This window comes from Prosopis cineraria, unplaced genomic scaffold, assembly GCF_029017545.1.
Source record: "Prosopis cineraria cultivar Desert tree isolate PC_DT_omini unplaced genomic scaffold, ASM2901754v1 PC1, whole genome shotgun sequence".
Lineage (NCBI taxonomy): Eukaryota > Viridiplantae > Streptophyta > Magnoliopsida > Fabales > Fabaceae > Prosopis > Prosopis cineraria.
This window is the reverse complement of record NW_026555332.1, coordinates 52,228,046-52,249,417: the sequence shown is the minus strand read 5'-3', so window position 1 is coordinate 52,249,417 and position 21,372 is coordinate 52,228,046. Positions and strand designations below refer to the sequence as shown.

The window sequence follows — 21,372 nt, the reverse complement described above, 5'->3', positions numbered from 1 at the left end:
TATTTGGATGATGTAAAAAAATTTAAGTAACAATATTAAAATTATTTGTTTGGATCTAAAGTAAAATTTTATATTTTATATTTGAATTTTAAAAAAATTTAAAAGATTGGTCAAACTAGACAATTCAAATGGCCAACTTTTAATAGAATCAAATAAAGTTGATTGAAATTTTGGCACTAGTGACAACTGGGAGGGGACCTTCAACTTCCATCAAAACTAGACCATCATGATGATGGGGACAAGATGGCCGACTTCCACCAAGATCGAACCAATGGCGACAACCAAGACCAAATAACTAACACCAGACCAATAGGGATAACAGGAGCCGGACAATCGACTTTTGCCAAAGCCTAACCGACTGCAACGAATGGGAACGGATGGCCAACTTCTACTACGATTGAACTGATGGAGACGATAGGGACCAGACTGAGGGGGACGATGAGGATCGGATGGTTGACTTCCACTGACATCAGATAAATAGAAATGATCGCAACAGGATTGACGACGATTACAATTAGATAGCCGACTTCTACCAAGACCAAACTAACAACGACGATGACCGAACAACTGACTTTCACTAGGACCGAACCGACAGCAATGACAAAGATTGAAAGTCTAACTTCCACCAGGTGAGGACTGGACGGCTGCCTTTTGATGCCATTGTCTTCAATTTTGTCATCATTGTCGTCACCGTTGATCCGGTTCGATGCCAATAAAAGTTGGTCGTCCAATCTCTATCATCGTTGTCGATTTGATCCCGATGAAAACTGGTTGTCCGGTCCCTATCTTTCCCCTCTGTCTGATCCCTATCATCGCTGTCGGTCTGGTTCCGGCAGAAGTTGGTCATTCGGTCCCTGTCGTCCACCTCACTCTAGTCCCTTTCATCCCTATTGGTCCGGTCTTAGTAAAAGTCTGTCGCCCAATCCCCATAGGTCTAGTTTCGATGGAAGTCAGCCGTCCGATCCCTGTTGTCGCATAATACATATAAATCTCACTTATTGAGTGAGAGTTTAAAATATTCTTTCTAAAAAAATCCATCTATGTATTATAAAAAAAATCTCTCTCTCTTTTGTCGGGTTAGGATTCTCTCAAGCAAAAAAGTCCGTCCTCACCCTATACAAGAGAAGGTAAAACTATCATATTTTACCCTACCCATATGAAAGTAGGATGAAACACACTCTACAATTATTTCAAAATAAATGAGCAAATTAACCCTTAAATTATAGAGAAAAAACATTTAAGATCATAAACTTATCTTTTGTTCAATATTACCCTTTAATTTTTGAAAATGATGCAATCTGACCCCATGTTATTAATAAAAGTTAATTTTAACCATTAGTTGAATAGAAATGATAGAAAATGGTATCAAAAATTACTAAAAAAGATAAAAAAAAATTTTGGTCATTGTCTATAAGTTTTGGATCCTTTATTATAATTTTTATGTCATCTTGTTCATTTTTTAGGTCTTTTTCTATCTTGGTCCCTTACTATGATTTTTGAATCATTTTTTATTATTTTTTAATCAACTAATGATCAAACTTTTTAGGAATTAGATTGCATTGATTTTAAAAGTTAAAGGAATTTTGCACAAAAGATAAGTTTAAGATCTCATACACTCTAGATTTAGATTTTAAGGACCAATTTACTCATTTATTTATTATTTTATTCTTGAACCTGAATATAGTAATACTTCACTTTTTTTTTTAATCTATCCCTCTCTAACAGGCCCCTTTTCCATCTTTTACTCGTGATATATCTTATATGCAATATTTCGTTTCAAATGGGTTAAAAATACTAGCATCATACACCACTCCATTAACTGAAAATTTAAAGTGAAAAAAAAATTATATACTTAACATTATATATTTAATGTGTTTATTTTCAATTAAATTAAGATATGTAGATTTTTAGTAGATTATTTATTCTATAATAAATTCTTATTATTAACTTTATTAATATATTAAGATCCATTTGTTATAATTTAATTAACTATAAATATATTAAGTATATAGAGTTAAGTACATAATTTTTTTGAAAAAATAGAAGACAAAGAAAGATATGCATATTAAAAGGGAAAAGGGAAATTAATATATATATATATATATATATACACATATATGTCATTATTGCGAACAAGGAAGTATTATAATTCATGAGTGAAACGGGAAAATGCAAAGACACAGCAAAACGGGAAGAAAAATATCCAAAGACGACACATGCGTGAGAGCATCCAAGGAAAGCCTCAGCCTCGTACAGTAAGAGTTATGTGTGAAAGACGAGACATGGGATGCTATGGTAGTTTATATATATATATATATATATATTGAGTTCTCAAATATATAGAACGAAAATACCAGGTTATGATTGTGAATATTTATAAAATTATATAACGACTGCAACATTGTACTTGGATGTTACTTGTCAATAACGTTAATGTCGTGGAGTAGACTTGGTCAGAATGAATAATTATAGGAACCCCTCCAACTCCAAGCAACAACGACTGCGTCTGAAACTATGTACACATAGTTACCGTATATGGATCACTTATAATTGCATCGTTGCAGTAAATTTGTTATTATTGAGCGTGGGAGGATTAATGAATGACGCACCTCACCAGTAGCTGTGCATTGCCAATCGCAGCGTGCCGCGCGCATTGAGACCCAAATTAAAGCAACTCCTGCATTCAATAATAAGTGATTAAATAACCACAATATATATATATATATATATATATAAATAGATGGACTGGTCACCAAATTAAGTACAGATACTGGCCTCAATAAGTATCCATGAGTATGTATGAATTTTGATTCAGTGATTGTACTTAATATAAGCATTGGATGTCTGTACCATTTAAATTATTAAAATCTAGATCAATGATTATAAATTTATATTTCATTTAATATTAATAAATAAGTAAATTTATTTTAATCGTTGATTAGAATTTTAATAATTTAGATGGTACAAATATTCAATACTTATATTAAGTACAATCATCAAATTTAAATTTAAGTATGTATACTACTATCTCAACAAGGCCCAGCTGAAACATGGCCAACTTACGTTGAAAGCGGATGCACCACCGCCGGGACTCAAACTGAATCGTTACGTTTGTAAATCTTGTGGTGAACATTAAGATTCAGATTCTTTCACCGAAAGGTGAAGAGGAACATCACATGCTTCTCAAGTTCTCATATGCAAAATATTTCCTCAAGGAAAAGGACTTTTTGAGTTTGAGGTGCCCATTTCCCTTTCGTCGTCACGCCTTTCCCCTTTCACACACTCATCTGTCGCTCTTTCTTTTTTTTTTTTTTTTTTTAAAAAAATCACATGCTTTTCTTAATATTGTTGTTTTATTGCTTGAGAGGTACTCATACCAACCGCCAGTGTCTCCAATGTAAATGCCCCTTCATCTCAAGTCTTATTCTTCACCAAAAATTAACAAATCAGAGGCCGCAGGTTTTCCTGTTTTATGCTAATACTCATTTAATTAAGGTTAAAATATACAAAGTAAAACAATTGCACATAATCCCCTTCACTTTTAAAAGTTTAAAATTGACCTCTCTAATCTTTTATTTTTTTTATTATAGACTTTCTTACTGTTATTTTTTAGTTATGTCACTAACAGAAATTGCTGTATGATATAATAAAAAAATATATATATATATATATATATGTAGCAGTTTATGTGCTATCTTAGGTAAGTTGGTAATAATTTTCTAAAGATGGTATCCATATTTTTTGTTATTAATTGCACAAATTTTTCTTGTTTTAAAGGATAAATTTCTTTCTTAAGTTGTGTTAAAAAATAATTAAAATAGTTTTCCATGTTAAGTGCCATATATGCATCTCATTAATTTGATGTGGCAAAATCTATTAATAAAATAACAGAGTTATTAATAGCAGAGGGTTTTGAAAGAATACTAAAAAAAATTAGGAAAAAGATTAAAAGGTGAAGAGAGTTACACATAACAATGTTGAAATCTAGAATAATTTTGCATATTTTAACCTTTAATTAATATTTAGCTTATAATAAAACGTCAAGGAAAGGCTAAGGACAGAAAAGTCCGCTGGCGATGATATCAAAGGTCCGCGACATTGTGGTCATATCACAATTTTCCACTCCAAAATAAATACACATGCTGTCCTTCTTTATGCAACCTTATCTCCTCATTTATTTAGTTTGATCATTTATGTAGCAATTAAAGAGAATGTGGCCTGAGAAGATATAGAATAGAGAATCATGTGTACAGAAAAATGAGAAGCAATATATCGAAGTAGGTTTACCATTTGTGAACGGCGATTAATTTCCCTGCAGGTATTTAGAAGATTATTTACTGTCTGGGACACAAGAAAACACGAGTAGCTTCCTGGAAGGCAAGCCAATTAGGAGCAACACCTACAAGCTTACTTGACATAAATCATTGATAACTTTGAAGTTACATATATGCATGTTGACAGAGATCCTAACTTCTCAGAACCCCTACTTATGATTCATCACCTTTGCTAGACGCTTTTCAGAAGAAAGTTTCTTTTCTTCTTTTTTTTTCTTGTTCTCTCCTCTTTCATATCACACTATTCATGTTTTAGAATTGCCACGCATATTCTACAGTCTGGGATCCATTTTTTCGATCCTCTGATCAGTTAGAAAGTGAGGGATAATCCCATCATCTCCTCTACTTGACCAACATTTTCATCCAAGAGCCACTTCTCAAAAACTGACAATGGAGGATCCGCAGTGTTCTCAGATCTTTGCTTATTCCCCTCATCACGAGCCACAACATGAGCCTTGTCATCAGCAACAGCAGCAGCTTCAGAACTCTTTTGAGTTGGAGGCATAGAATCGCCTGTGGACTTGTCCCAGGCAGTATTACGAAGGTTCTCATAAGACAAAATGGAATCAAACTCTTCATGGGACATCATATCAGCACCGCCCTCTTCTCGCTCGTCTTTGGTTTGGTTGGACACCAAACTTAGAGCAGAATTCACCATGTTACTGCTATTTTGGATGTTGCTGTTGCTCGGAAGCTCTTTCTGGTCTTGGTTTGCTTTGAGAAGAGTGGTTGTGTCTGGCTTAGGAGAGGATCTCATCCAACCTTCTAGGAGGCGTGAGATATTCTCAGCGCTTGATGCATAGGTGGATGATTCAGACTGACTTGACCTTTGAGACGAGCCATGGTTTCCCGTCATATCTGAATCCCTTCCCTCATTAAAGCTTTTTGACACAAGCTGACTAGTTGTCGTGGAGTTTGCTGCCATGTGGGGGTCCAATCCTGCTTGAAATTTTTTCAGCTTCTTCTTCAGATGGGTGTTCCAATAGTTCTTTATATCGTTGTCTGTCCTTTGAGGAAGGTACGAAGCTATGGCTGCCCATCTGCTCAACAATCAACAACTCCACAAATTCAGTCATATCAAAATTCAAAATCATTCATCTGCTTCCTATACATTGGCCAGTAAAACAAAACGGTAGAAAAGAAAATCCAAGGTTTTTGCATAGAATTTGGGAATATTACTTGTTACCCAGTAGAGCTTGCAAATGAATTATCGTTCCTTCCTCGTGGGGAGTGAAGTTTCCTCTCTTGATTCCTGGCCTGAGGTAGTTCGTCCATCTAAGCCTGCAACTTTTGCTGCACCTTGACAACCCTTTCAACCACAGGAGGAGGGAAAGGGAAAAAAAAAAAAAAGAAAGAAGAACACTTTTAATCTGTCGGTTTCAATTCAAAATTTCTTAGAGATCAAGTTCAAAGCAAACATCTGGAAGAACGAGAGCAAATAATACTGTCATGAGTGCATCACATCCCTATATCTGTCACTCCTATTCCTTCGAACTGAAGCACAAACAAAATTCAAGACTTGGGATCCAAAAAGTGGATGAAATTACCAGTGTTAATAGGCACTGATCTCCAATTTCCTGGACCATGTTCTTGAATGTAAGAAACAAGAATGATGTCCTCCTCAGGTGTCCACGGACCCTTCTTGATGCCAACTTTCTCACAGCAAGGAGGCCTTCCCATGGCTTCTTTTCAACCCCAGTCTAGTGCCACAAACTTTGCAACGGAGCTTTCATATCGTAACAACTAGGACTGCTTATATATTGGGTGGTCGAAGTAGCATTTAAATTTTACACTCACTCATCTATCTTGCCGCGTCCCCTTACCGTTCTAACAGCTTTAATTTTATGGTACAACACACTATTGTTCTACTTTTCTTGGTCACGTGGCACAGAAGTTCCTCAGCAAAGGTGTGAAACTTCATTTTCCTAGCCCTTGTTTTCTCTAATTATGTCACTCTTAATTACCATTTATGTCATTGCAGGATCACCGAGGGACCCTTGATAGGTAATTCCACTAATATACACATGAATACGGTGGACATCTCATAAATTCAAGCCTCAAAAAAAAGTGTGCGTAATCTTCTCTCTACGTCCTTACATATAAAGTATTTTCGATAAGTTTATTGTGTAAATAATATTGATAAGTAATTAGATAATTTTAATTTTATTTTAATAAATGGAGAAGATATTAATTGCATGTTTTATCCATCATTACAATGATATTAGTTATGACTTTATCAGTGACAAAATTAAAAAATCATTAGAATTTTATATGATTTTGAATTACGCAATAGGTTAAAAATATAAGGGAAATTCTCTTGATCAATTAGAACTAAACGTTAATTCACACCGAACAAAATATTAAATACACAACCTAAACTTGTAAATGACAGCAGATTTATGACAGGTTTGACTTTTTTTTGGACTCGAGGTTTTGTTCCCGTTTTTATTTTCTTTTCCTTCTTGATTTGTACTGCTACAATAAATGAAATGTGCACGGCGGAGAAGAAAATGCCATGTTAAAAGAAAGGACAGAGAGACCAAGTTCTTTCTTTCTTTCTTTTGTTTTATTTTATTTTTTTTTGAGATTTCAGTAGTAGTTCTCAAATGGCGGAGTCAGACGTTAAGAGAACATTGAAGGAGATGGAAGATTATGATTGTGGTCTGTATTTGCAATGGCTTCTCTTCCTCTTTTTTTTTTTTTTTTTACTGCTCAACTCTTGAAATGATCAAATTAAATTTCGATAATATAAACTTATTCATTTATTTTTCCCTAAAGTTTAACATCTCAGTTAAAATATTAATTAAATTTAAATGATTACAATTTAATTTGAATAGTGTACATTAGAGAGAGTCTAGGAGAAGCCATGCTATTTTTGTAGGAGAGCGATGTTTACGAGTCATTTGTACTTTTGCTTCCCTCAAGGGTTGATTCCCACCGACAAGCAGGCTAGGACGTGTCATCTCAAATATAGCAGGAAGGCCTTTTTTTTATTTTTTGGGGCATTGAAGCCTATCTAATTATTATATGGCCGCTGTTCGCTTTTTCACTGATTTAATTAATTCATCCAAGTCCAAGAGCATGATTGAACTGCGTAGACTGGAATCCTGGGGAGAGCACAAACGAAAAATGAATCCAAAGGAAGTTACCGATGAGATCTTATTCAAGAGTTGGACGTTCTACCTCTTGTCATATTTATAGGATAAGAAGAGAAGAGTTTTTTTATTTATTTATAAATTATATCATTAAATTTTTATTGTAAATTTTATTTTTTTACCTTTCATTAAATATGAAAAGAAAAAATATATTATTAAAATGTACATATTTAATAAGGATAAAGTGATAACTTATTAAATTTTAAAATAAAGTTAATAAATTTTAAATTTTTTTAATATTAATAAAATATGTTAAAAATAATTTATAAATAAAATTAGAGAAATAATATACACCAATTTTGGCAACAGTGGACTAGCATTTGCACAATCTTCCATACAGTTCCAAATGCAGTCTCATGAATTTCATCTTCTACTCTATAAAGAGAAAAGGCGAATGACGCAGTCGGACAATCACAAAGCCATCAGGTATGATACCAGGCTTCGCCGTATCAGTGGCTACGTGTTTTTATTCCATATTCATGACATCATGTACTCTTGAGCACGAAGCATTAAAGGTTGTTTGTTGTTCCCAGGTTGAATGGTGCAAATTCGCCATATTTTTTTCTCTCAGTGACGTAACATTGACAGACCTGAATTCTCTGCTGTGCTCAGTAATAATTTGTCTGTTTTTGTGGAGTACTCTTTCCACTCATTCATTCATTAATTTATCAGTATTTTCTTAACAGACAAGCTTTGCTATGTGGCTTCTGTCACACCTTGGTGTCAAATGTGTCTCTTTAGCAGCAAAAGAAAAGGTAGATGCTGTCTGTCTTCCGACATTGCTGCTACTTTTCTTCCGTATACAAGCTTAAAACTCAAATGAGGTTTGATTATGGTGGCCGACTCTCCTCCGCATTGCTGCAGTCCATAACGGAGGCATGGAATAACACTACTGATATCTGATATCATATCAGAAATAGGGTTGCATGTGTATATATTACCAGCATTCGGCAGAGAATATGGGAGTAGTTAGATCAAGCTACTTAGCCAACAACTTAAGCGGCATGCCACCAACTGGACTCAATGCACCTGTCACTAGTCTTCTTAGATTCATTTTTGGAACATCGTAATAAGTAATAAAGGATTTCAGCCACATAAGACTTGCACACATAAAGTTGCACTAGATCGCCTGCAATATAAGATCCCACCCTGTGTCACAAGACGATGGTTACTAAGCCATGTATTAATTGGTAGGACCTTTTAATGCATGGCTTAAATGGCCGAGACGTATAGAAACAATAACTAGCCATTAAAGCTTCCACCGAAAAACAAATGAATTGGCAACACTGTAACAATATGGACACTGGAGAGTACTTTCAACATAAGAAAGAACATTGAGAGAGCGCAAAAACATGGCAAAACATCGATATCAATCTTAAAGAGATAGGTGTTTTTAGAGAGACCACATAAGAGTCGTATTCTTCCCGACTAGATTTACACTAACTTTCATTCCTCCGAAATACAATGTTTTTAAGAGGTGTATGAAAGGCGTCAGAATAACATTTTTTGATTTTACAGAGTATTCTATTGGGAGGCACCTATGCTTCTACCCCTCTGACAAGATGTCCACAAGGCCTACAAGCAATTCTGCATAACTAATTTGCAACTGCACCCGATCCGACAAATCGCCAATGAATAATTTTTGGATGCTGAGCAAGACACTGTTAAAGGCAGGATCACCTTCCCTGAGCCCATGGTGGAATTGATCCTTATCCCAGCATGTTATTCATCCTTTAAGTTTAAATACAACGTCTACAGTTCTACAAACATACAACTTCAATCATGTGGAAAAAACAAGTGCCAGAGGAAGAACATCAAATATGTAATCAACTAGATACATCTTTTCTTCTTTCATCTGTCTCGAACTTGTGCAATATCAGTAACATCAAATTTAGAACGATACAGTGTTCCCATTTCATCAACCGGTACCTTCTGATAAATATAGTGAGCAGAACAAATGTTTATCCTTCCCAGCGAATCGATTCAAACGCCATGAGATGAAAGATAATGTGGTGCTGCAAAATGAGCATGCTATCCGCATTTTCATATGCAACAGAGTCGACAAAGTTGCGATACATGAAAACCCCACCCCACAGAACACCCAAATTGTATTTTAGTAAGGTATATAATGATTGCTAATATGTGAAGAGACAGCAAGGATCTTTCAAATGTGAATGCGCAAGTCATTCTGTTTCAACAGGTGATCAATCAATTTGCAGCAGATATTGGCCAGCATCTCAACCCTGCAAATGCCTCTGGAAAGTGAGACCATTGAGCACTCATTACTCAATGCAAGACGCATATCCATCTACGATGTTTTTCGTTGCTTTCCTTCCACTGCACAATCAGTAAACACATCTTACTATGAGTTTTTCCTTCAAATTAACAATAAGACAAGCTGCCCAAAGGGCGGCGACTTGTGGAAATGTACGTGTTATGCACAAAAAGAAAACCCCCACAAAATTCAAGAATTAAAAAGCTTAAAATCTTCTTGTACCACAGCAACTCGGCAAGCAATACACAGTTTGTAAGTTTTTGACCATGTATTAGCGGAACAGTAACAGAAACTCACAGCCATGGGATCTTTTCTTGGCCTTGATGTAGTAGCTATTCTCCCCTCCACTTTCTGACTTATGCTCCCGCACAGGGTGATAGTTCAAAGATAACAATTCTTCCTTTGCAGTATCAAGTCGGTGCTTTTCATCCCTCTGGTATAATTTTATTTCAGAGACAGCCCATCAATCCTCAGTGGTAATTAATATGGTCGTCAATGGAAATACAAACACTTACATGTGACTTCTTCAAGTTCATTATCTGTTGCCTGCAAAGCCTAAGTTCCATCTCAAGTGCGTGAATCCGAGATTCAGCGGGCACAACACATTGCTCCACTAGTTGTTTTTGCCTGCCCCGGATAACCTCTGGTTGCCACACCTTCAAAGCTGCAGAGGCTTGCCTGCAAAACAGTCACAAAAAGCAAATTTAAGTTGATTATAATTTATAACATATTATATATATATATATATATATGGATATATATGGAAGCAACTGTAATACACTGATGAATAGAAGATTCAGTCAAGCTCCTTTTTTCCCATAATAAAAATAGAGCAGCTTAAAATGACTGCAAATCTTTTCCTTCGTACATATCAATAGAAATATGGTAGAAATTCAACGTGGTTTGGCGGTAAGAGTTCTTCAATTTTAGCTCAGTAACTACTCTCACACACACATTCACCAGGGCAAGAAGCGGACCAGCGACGAACCTGACCTTGCGGAAATTCGACAACTCTGCAGCAGTTTCTCTCATTTTGGTGCTCTCTTGAATTATCCGGTTCTCAATATCTCGGAGTTTTCTGGAATGTTCAGCAATCTGGCTCTCCTTTCTAAATATAGCCCTCCTATGGGCGGCTATTCTTCTCTCCTTGTCTTTCTCGAACCTAACGGGCAGGAAATGAAATTAAAAAAGGTATTTAGTGCCAAAAGAATTTTAATCCACCGAAGGACCCTGCAAGATGTTGGTAAATAGAGGAAGTCCGAATTCCAGTGGTACCTGATTTTGTAAAGGGATTTGGATGATGGCGAAGTTGAAGATGGGTGACAAGAATTGAGAAAAGAGTTGGCAGAAGAAGTTTGTTAAGAGGGAAATCAGAGGAGAGAAGGGGGTTCCATAAGGGGTCCTCGTCGGAGAGGCGGCGGAGGCGTCGGCAACAGATGGAGAGGCAGCAAAGGTCCTTATAGGTAAATCCACTGCTTTGAACTCCTATTTCCAGAATTTTCCTCCACAGCTCATCTGGTAGAACGGCCATTTGAGAACAACACCTTCACAACTAATCGCCGGCGATACTTTCCCACCGCGATGCTAGTGTTTACGGAAATCTCGAATCGGGAAGGCTCCTCGGCGTTCAGCAACCTTTTCTTTTCATTAATATGCATTTTTTCCCCCGTAATTCATGTATATTTAACAGGGAATAGCGGCGAATTAATTTAAAAAAAAATTAATCGTTCATTTCATATAATTTTAATTCAATTATAATTTAATTTTTAAATTTTAATCCGTTATAATTTAATTTAAAAATTTTAATTTAATTATAAATCAATCTTTAAATTTTAACCCTTGCAATTTAATTCTTAAAATTTATTGACCTTTATGTTTTAAAAAATAAAATTATAAAGATTAAAAATATTTTAAAATTTACTAATAATATCTTAAATTACTAATATTTATAAATATTTAAATTTTAAAATATTTTTAATTTTGATACTTTTATTTTTTTAAATATAAAAATTAATATTTAAGAGATTGAAATTTTAGAGATTAACTTATAAAAAATAAAGTTTAAAAAGTAATTTAAAATTGAATCAAAATTTCAGAGATTAAATTACAGTTAAGATAAAATTATAAGAACTAAATAATTAATTTTTTCTTAATTTTATGTTGATCCTAAACTTATATATTATATAAATTATTTTTTAACTTTTCAAAGGAGTGTAATCTAACCCTTTTAATAACGTTGACCATTAATTAATTAAAAAATTAAGAAAAGAATATTAAAAATTACAAAAAAAAATCAAAAATTTTATATAAAGAATCCAAAAATTATAAATAATTATCTAAAAATTACAATAAAAAACTTACTTTTTAATCAACTAACTGTCGAAGATAATAACAAAGATTAACTTATATTATTTTTAAAAGTTAATCGAATAATTTACATAATAAATAAATTTAAAATCTAAAGTACTATTGAATAGATAATTCACTTATTTACTCTGTTTAAAAATCTGAACAATAGCTGCTCGCTCATATATACTTGTGATGACATATATTTTAACTATTGTCATTGTCAATATCAACAAAAAGTAATTGAGTTATTAATTTTATTTTAAAAAATAATAAATTTTTAATCTTACTTTTATTTAAATTTACATTATATCCCCTCCTGTGATTGATAAGTTTAAAACATGGATAATATTAAAAAAATTAATTAATCTTCTATCAAGTACTTAATAGACAAAAAATTTATAAGATGTGTTTGATATAGGGTGATAACCACTGTGATGCATAAAATTTATAAGAATCTACAGGATCTTAGGATAAAATGTGTTTGCTTCTAATTTTTACACTAAAAATTAAGGGAAAGAACTTTCAGACAAATGAGATCACATTATTTGTGGTAAGTTTTTTTTATCCAAACATTATTTGTGATTTGATTATTTCAATATTTGTGATTGATGATCGATGTCAATGGTTGAAATTTTATTACATTCGTCACACAATAACTAATATTTTCTGATACAATACAACTAAAATATTTTACGACATAGATATAGATTATAGATCACTGGTTGGGAAGTTGAACTTTGAATGGATTAGTCAACTCCTCTCCGCCCAATTTATGTTGACATTTGAGTACTTGACAGTCATCCAAGTCTTGAATGAGATCAGAAAAGTAAGAGGCCGATGAGAAAAGTCAGCAACACGCGCTGCCAACGTGAAGAACCAAAGGTCAGTTTTCCCCCGTTGTCTGTCAATGAAGTTAATATTTTGGCTTATGTTCGTTCACTTTCTCAGCCATTCATGAAACTAGATTATAGTCGACAAGTCAAGTACATGCATACATGTACACCTTCGTCATCTAGAGGGTCATCTACTTTTTATCACATGTTATCTCAATAAATGCCATAACCAACTCCTCAAGTAAACTCAAATAATAATCATTCTGCTTTCGATATTGCCTCTCTTCCGCAAAGCTCAAGCTTGCAGTCACAGTCACAGGGAGAGTTGGAACTGAACTCCCAGCCAAAGGGTCACTTCATTGCCCGAGAAGAGAATGTTATGCCTATCCCGCTCCTTCACCTCTAAAAGCCCTAAAGAAGGGTTCAGAGCAAAACCGGATGGATATACCTTGTAAAAAAAAAAAACAAAAACAAATCCATAACATCTCGTTCTTGAACGCAGAATTCAGTAGATAGATAAATTAGGAATAACGGGCTACGAGGAACCTCCCTTCAAGTGAACATGACGGCTCACATAACTTACAACAAGATGCTGAAGGAATAACTAAAATAAAGATGATATTTAAGAAATATACTCCTAGATCCCGTTACAGGTTACTAGAAAACAGAAGCACTGCAGTTGCATGCAACCAATTCATTTCCTGTGTCTAACACTTACAATTCGTGTTCTCAACCTTGTCTAGTATACGCTATACTCAGAAAGATACTCAAAGATTAGATAATTTACCACAGAAACATGTACGATACTTGGAATGCAGAAAAGCCAACAGCTGTCTCAGAAAAGGAAGGAAAATAGCGTAAAACAAAACTTGGGAAGCAAGGAACTAATTAAATCTAAACAAACCAGACTCTTTTGTTCCCCGAACGAGGGAAAATCACGTTGCAAAGGCTAAAACTGAAATCGGCAAGAGCACCTTCCACTCAAAATTAAGTGATAGCCTTAAAAGAAAGTCTTCCATCTATGACAAGCAAACAGGAAGTTAGGAATACACTGTCCATGCATTGATGTGTTGATGCAAGAAAAATTAGAATGCAAGTGCTTGCATTTATATGCATGACTATTAGTTCATGCACTCATGGCTCTAAATTTAAATATATGCATGTCACTAGCATAACTTGTCATAGAACACATACACCACTCGACAAAACTTTCAACATAGTGCAAGTTAATGGCTACCAGGACACTGCTTTATGATGCATGAAACAACCTTATCATTGTTTAGCAAATAAGAAGTGTTCGCCATAATTATAGTGCGATGGTAAGTTTGTAAAAGCGTGTGCATAAGCATACCCCCAAAGTAGCACAATATGAAAGGAAAAGACGTTCTATCATCTGATTTACGCAACCAATATACATAAGCAAACAGCGTTAAACAGGTATACTCTAGTGACTTGCAGTTACCTGTGGACCCCGTAGGTCTCAGGTTCAATGGGCTAGAGGCCAGTCCTGTACCTCACAGAAGGACCGTGAATGGGTGAGTTGGGGAGAGATGTCTGTAGGGTTGGAGAGGTTTATTAAGTGGTTTGGGTAGTATTTGGTTTGTTGTGAGAAAAGTGCCTGATCTCTCAAACACTAGGCTGAGGAAGAAGCTGTGTCTCTTCTTCATTATCTTTATCTTCTCTCTCTTCTTCATTATCTCTATCTTCTCTGTTTTCTTTTGCTGCTTTCATGGCCGTAATGCGCTGTTTCTTTGTGTAAGCTCAAACTATCTATTGTATGAGTCTCATTTCCTTCACAGGAGGAGGCTATTTATAAGCTATTATTAATTATTAATATAGAAAAAAGAGTTCCGCCAGTAACACTTAGTTTCCACATATCACATGTATGCCAGAAGTCTTACACAACTGCATTAGTAGTACAATACTAGTGCTAAATTTACAAGCTCCATAGGAATCGGTGAGAAAACGGTTGCAATTCAAATTTGCATTCTGGTGATAGTAACATGCAACACTATCTAATCACAAAAAACAATTAGATGATGAGAACGTAAATGCAACTTGAAAGTAGACAAGAACAATGGAGCACTACCCCTTTACCACAAGAACAAATTTCCTGTCTATGAAATGATTAGTGTGTCTTTAACATCTAGTGGCTCATCATCTGTCTAAGAAACCAATGCCGGTTCAAAACATCATTAAATTTGTGGCTGCCCCAACAATGAAGGGCTCCATTAATAATCGTGTCAAGAAATAAAAAATAACACCCAGTGTGATAGAAATAGGAAGTGCAGGCAGAGCTCGACGGCAAACTGACAACAAAATTAGAGTGCAACCTAGTCCTGATATAATTGCAAGGTAACAAGCATACACTGTCATAAGGTCATACATTGCAGCTCTACCCACAAGGACACTGTAGAAAACAAAGTCTCCAAGGCCAAGTTTAATACCCCTATCAGCAATCTCCACATCACCATCCTGCCTGCCTTCATTCCCCATTCCAATCATTTCAACAAGGGGAGACGTTTCCTCACCAACAATTTCATCATGGTCCCCGCCATTAAATTGCTGGCCTTCACTGGATGGAACGATAACCGTCGAATACTGCGACGAATCACTACTTGATGAATGCCTTTCTCGTACATTGCCCACCAGTGGCGACCTCTCCCCATCATCTCTGTCACTATGAGCCTCCTCATTCTGAAAATTCCCCAACGTCACTTCAGAATAGTCGGCATTACGGCGACCTTCGTTCTCATTTCTATTGACGCTGTCCCTTGACACCGCTTGAAGCTCGATTGACGAAGAATCTGAAACTCCAGCGACCAAAATCCCTAAAGACGAGGCTCCGCGATGCCCAGATCGAGCGACCGTAGGTCGAGCCTCGTACACCAGGGCAGGAAGCTCTTCATCCCTAGTTGAGGCCAAATCCACCAACAGCTTAAGCGGGCCACCGGGTGCCAAAACAGCCACCAAATCATACACAGCCAATGCAACTAGCAAAACCCAAGTAGTCCACTCGGGCAATTTAGTGAACCAGGCCGCCACAATAATCCCCAAACAAACCATGTAGGATTGCCTCAGCAAAATTGGGATCCCACCCGAAAACACAGAGAGAACGCCGACAACAGTGAAATTGAAAAGCAGAAGAAAACAAGTAACGGAATCAACAGGAATAGAAAATTTTTCAATGACGGACAAGAAGATAGAACCGCCCATGGTGCCAAGAACGAAGAAGGCGGAGAAGCGCATGTAGTTCTTGAGGAAATTGGTGAAGTTGTAATAGTAAAGAAGAACGAGGAGGAAAGTGACGATGGCGATTAAGATGACGAAGACCAAAGCATTGAGAAGAGCACCTTCGAGCTTCTGGGAAGCAGAGTCGGAAGGGTTCTCGACGTAGACGAGGTTGGCAGCGGTGCGAATGGTATCGACAGAAGCAGGAGAGAAGGGATTGGAGGCAGAGAGGGAATAGACGAGGAGAACGACGAGGAACATACAGATGGAGACAGGGCACATCACTCCGATGATCTCAACGCCGATGGATTCCAGGATGCTCGACTCCATGGTGATTAAGGCGATAATCACCACCGAGGAATTTGGCCGAGCAGGGACGGGTGTGAATCGCCTCGGAATTTCGCTATGGCATATTGGGGGTTTGGGATCACCGATCAAATTAAGATCTCAAGTTACCTTATCATTTTATGTCTCATGCCCAAAAGCTCTCAGCGTCTCTGGTCTATATTCTTGTGACTGTCAGGCTTACTTTTCTTCCGGATTTTTTTTTTTTTTTAAATACCTTGAACTTTTCTTCTGGATTTGAAACTCCGGCCCCGTCTTTTGCTTTTTTGATTCACAAAGGGTCAAGGGCTTACCCTCCTTGTGGCCGATTTCCCAAAACAGTACCTGACCTTGGGGATGCATTTAGGCATTTACATCTATCGCTAACGCTGATACTTACTGCACGTCTGACCTAAAAATAGATAAATGTATATAACATGGTAGCTTTTACAAATAAAAATATAATCTGGTTTGTTCGATTTAAATTATATAAATAAATAATCATTAAAAAATGGACTTTTAGGTTTTGCTTCTTTTAATTAAAAAAATTTAGGTGCAATTATTATTATAATTTTTCAAATTATGTATTTTGACGCTGATACTCACTGTTTGAAGAAATTAATGGTCGATGCCATCACGGACCAGATGCAGTAGCTTTGAAGAACTGCGAGAGACTCAGATTTAATATTTTTAAGGCGAAGGGAGATTACTCAGGATGGAGGCTGATCTTTGGTGTGGATCTTACTCTCTTGAAGCTTTTCCTGGGCGGATCTGCGATTCCAATGAGCAGGTGCAGTCATTCTCTATATTGGCCGTCTTTCAACGTGCAAAACAAGAGGGCTCAAAGGCCATGTTGCTCGTACATAAGCGTCATTTCGTTCCATCTCGCGAGTCAGGCATAAGCAAGCTAATTGTTTTGGATCCATCTTTAGAATCTTCGTGTTCTGCGTTGGATTATACATGAATGATGCATATCTATGCTTTGAAAGCCCCGCATTTGTTAAAGCACGCCCTGCTTAATGCTCAAAAGTCAAAACTTGAAGGCTTCGGTGTATCTTCCTTTCGTCTGGAGCCTTCTGGCTCGAGCGTCTATTTTCAGTATCTTTGGTTTCTTGTTTTGGCTGTCAATACTGCTTTAATGCTGCTCTGGGTATGCGTTGCTTTTATATTTTTGCGTGTCTTGCGGCGTTAACGGCTGGGAACCAATGGTGTCCCTGTGTTGTACCTTGTAAGTGATGTCTCTTGCTGTCATGTTCGTTCTAATTATTAAGCCTAGTTGTTTTCCACCCCATTTGGAATGCCTCTCTTTTCATGCCAATCTTTTTTCGTTACCATTGGATGAATTTTAATGACCCAAATTAGTTCTAGAAATTTGAGTTGAAGTGTTTATGGACTTTTTTTTTTTTTAAATAGTGCATAGAGGTGTCTTCATACTTAAAGCAATTCTATTTATGACAAATATAGACACATCTCTTAATATGGTTGAATTTAATTCACTATATTACGAGAGATTGTTTTTTTTTTACTAAATCCAACCCCATTAATTATGAACTATTATATTTAACAATAAAAATATATAATGCACGGATAATGATACAATTATCAATTGAAATTTTAATTTTAAATAATACATAACATGACACATTTTCAATGCACATATGCATGTTTATAAAAAAATATTAATTTGTAAAGAATATAATTTTAATTATAAACTCAATATATATCATTTATGATCCTTTAACATCAAAAAATTTTTAGTTCATCACTCTATCATTTCCTCGGTTAATTTTCTACGTTAATGGAGCCCATGTGTAAAATTTTTAATATATTTTTTATAAAATATTTAAAGTTAGTCCCTTCATTTATTTTTTAAATATTTTTTCTCCCTCTCTGCTCTCCCTCCCCCGCGACTCATCTCCTCTTCTTCATCATTATTCTCATCTCTGCAACTCAACTTCAACGCCAAAACTAGTGCCAATGTCCAGACCACATTCACCATGCACGATCATCACTGTGTTTGGAGCTAAGATCAATGTCACTGTTGATGATATTTCCATTGACACCCACCTCCAATCTTTTCCCTCCTCCGCTGCATTACTACCACCCACCTTTACTTTCTCTCTCCCCCTTTTCTATAGGCAATCAATGACCTCATCACCACACACAATAAACCCACACACACACTCTCTCTCTCTCTCTCGTGTGAAGAAGACAGAGTAGTTGAGGTCGTAATGAACTGGGCATTGGTGTCGGTGAAGCTTCACTTGCGTCGTTAATCTCATCTTGTTAACCAGAGTAAGATTTGATTTAAAAATGAAGAGGGAGAGAGGAGGAATGAAAGGCAGAGAGAGAGGGAACGAATGATGATAAAGGTCAAGAGCAGTGTCACAATTTTGAACTCGAGACCTGACTAATGAGAACAACATGCTCTAACCAGCAAGCCCTCCCCATGCATACCTTCTTCCACCTCCCACATGAAACCCTCCCATACACTCAATTCCTTTGTCTCATTCATCGCTTGTCCCATCATACAAGCTTCCCGCCGTCACTGCACCATGCAGGCATCTTCTCTAGGTGCCTTATAACCCTCCTGATGCATCTCTAAGTGTTTGGGTGCCTTAGCTACCACATCTTAATGTCGGTGCACTGTGCTTGTGCCGATCAAGCATCTTCGAAGCTTGGAGAGAGAGAGAGAGAGAGGAGAAGAGGGAGATGGGGAGAGACGAAGCGGAGACGAGAGACAGAGGAGGAATACAGCAAAAAATATAAAGTTTCACTCTTATATTTTATCATTAAAAATTATTTAAAAAATTTATCTGACTAACAGAAAATTAACACTAGGGTATGGAGGAATTAAAATTCTGAAATCAAAAAATAAAATTGAGTCATAATTAAATTTAAGATCAATTATAATTTTTTGTGTGCGCTTCAAAGACATTTTTGATCCTTAACTTTTTTAAAAAATTAATCTTTATCCTTTCATTACATCTAAAACTTAGTTTTTTTTTAAATATAATATTTGATTTTAAAAGCAAATCAAAAAATTATATTAATAATAAAAAATTAATATCACAATTTTAAAAAAATTAATTTTAAAGTATCAAATCATAATTTAAAAATATCGGATACGTGAGGCAGTGTTTTTGGAATCCTTTATATCTTTAATAGTAATGTATCTAAGAATTGATCCGTGTTACTAAATAGTAAAATTGATCCAATAATATGAAAAATTGAGGACAAGGGTGAGTCATTTCAATAAAGATGAAGAAAATCCAAGCTCGGAATGTTTGCAGTGGTTGATGTGCCCATCTTTCTTCGGCTGGAATGCGAATGGCACCTAGAAGTTTCAACGGTAGTGGTGTGCCTGGTAATCTATATGAAAATTGATTACAACGCATAGTTAGGTAATCTAGCTTTCTATATGAAGCATTGAAGCGAAGTTTAGAACTAAGAAGAGAGTTTCCTTGTGTGAGATCGCTATAGTGTCCAGTGATAAGAGCATCAAGATTCCTGAAACGTGAAAACCCAGGCCAGGACTTGAATGGAAAGAAATAAAGAATATATCTATCACACTGCGCTGCGCATATATACATTCAGTTGATGATTGGTTGGGACGAGGATGAGGATAGGGAAAGGACGGCCGAGACTGGTTGCCGACAAGGAACAAAGCTGGATAATGATTGCAGTTACAGATGAGGCCTTTTGATTGCTTTCGGTTTGACGACGGTGGACCCTCGAATGCAGATTACATTTGGCGGCCGTGCGGCCTCCTTAATTGACGTTATCTCTGCCACCAGATAAAACGACAAGGTTCATCTTCCATCCAATCCAACTAAACGGCACTCTTCTCCTCCTCATTCCCTGTGCTCCGTCATTATCTTTTTCTTCACACTGAATCCTTTCTACATTTTTCCGTTCCCTCTGGCCCTAACACCACTTTTGCTCCACCAAGTCATTTTCAATCACCTCTCGGTTTAGCATAACCGCAACTTTTGTCCTCTTCCCCAGCAATTTCCGGCTTTCGTAATTAATATATATAGTTAACATGTCAAATTATATTTTACTTTAATAATTAATATTGCTTTAAACTTCTAAATTTAGTCAATATAAAGGTACAATTTCGGAATTAATACTCCCTCCATTTAATATTTTTAATAAATCTCACTCTTTAATTAAATAATTATTTATTTTTAAATTAACTCTAACTTTTTATATTCACCTTTAATAAATACCTTACAATAAATATAAATTAATTCATTAATAAAAATATATTAAAAAAAAGACTATAAATACACTTTAAAAAATTAAAAATATTTTATATTTTTAATATATAATTCCTCAAAAAATACTTTATATTTTTTATCAGGGAGTAACTAGTATTATTCTAAAATTTTAAAATGATGTAAAATAAAAAATGATCATTAAACAAGAACTGGAACAGTAAATGAAGTTCTTTTTGCCGACAAATAGTACGTGAAGCTAAAAAAAAAAAGATTTCCCAATTTGTAATGTGTAAATAATAAAATTTGTCATGAATTTAACATAAAATACAAAATATTTAGTATGTGACACAAAATTTTTTTGGCCAAAAAGTATGTCACAAAATTTTTAATCAATGATGCAATTCATGTTTCAATAATATAAAATGATTATGGAATCGTTGGCAAAAAAAAAAAAAAAAAACAAGCTGGGAATCTGTTATCGGCCAAATTTTTTTTTTTTAACAAAGGTTATTGAATATTGACCGTTTCAAAAATGTACGCTACGTGCAGACGTGCAGTAAAGGGGGTCTGACTAAATAAATAAGCTCCAAGTTGAAGCCTCTTTGGCCAAAAGAAGGCGCTCTGTTTCCGCTTACTAGCTGTTCCACG

General features: G+C 35.5%; 3 protein-coding genes across 9 annotated transcripts; all 3 read right to left on the bottom strand.

Moving 5' to 3' along the window:
* Nucleotides 1-4,367: 4,367 nt before the first annotated feature.
* On the bottom strand, nt 4,368-6,106 carry LOC129288035 (transcription factor MYB60-like). Its single transcript, XM_054924357.1, has 3 exons — nt 5,882-6,106; nt 5,514-5,643; nt 4,368-5,374 (listed from the first exon to the last, which is right to left on the bottom strand). The coding sequence occupies exons 1-3, from the start codon at nt 6,012-6,014 to the stop codon at nt 4,645-4,647; spliced, it is 993 nt and encodes a 330-aa protein (XP_054780332.1). The 5' UTR covers nt 6,015-6,106; the 3' UTR covers nt 4,368-4,644.
* A 2,736-nt stretch (nt 6,107-8,842) lies between these two features.
* On the bottom strand, nt 8,843-11,421 carry LOC129285603 (F-box protein SKIP24). Its single transcript, XM_054921354.1, has 6 exons — nt 11,129-11,421; nt 11,040-11,093; nt 10,753-10,926; nt 10,280-10,442; nt 10,062-10,197; nt 8,843-9,826 (listed from the first exon to the last, which is right to left on the bottom strand). The coding sequence occupies exons 1-6, from the start codon at nt 11,293-11,295 to the stop codon at nt 9,798-9,800; spliced, it is 723 nt and encodes a 240-aa protein (XP_054777329.1). The 5' UTR covers nt 11,296-11,421; the 3' UTR covers nt 8,843-9,797.
* Nucleotides 11,422-12,711: 1,290 nt separating this feature from the next.
* LOC129317570 (presenilin-like protein At1g08700) lies at nt 12,712-16,909 on the bottom strand. 7 transcript variants are annotated; one of them, XM_054961933.1, is made up of 3 exons: nt 15,394-16,909; nt 13,851-13,965; nt 12,712-13,394 (listed from the first exon to the last, which is right to left on the bottom strand). In XM_054961933.1, the coding sequence occupies exons 1-2, from the start codon at nt 16,505-16,507 to the stop codon at nt 13,934-13,936; spliced, it is 1,146 nt and encodes a 381-aa protein (XP_054817908.1). In that variant the 5' UTR covers nt 16,508-16,909; the 3' UTR covers nt 12,712-13,394; nt 13,851-13,933. The 7 variants fall into 7 exon arrangements, with proteins under 7 accessions (XP_054817908.1, XP_054817884.1, XP_054817892.1 ...); XM_054961909.1 differs by having other exon boundaries at nt 15,315-16,908; XM_054961917.1 differs by lacking the exon at nt 13,851-13,965.
* Nucleotides 16,910-21,372: the final 4,463 nt, after the last annotated feature.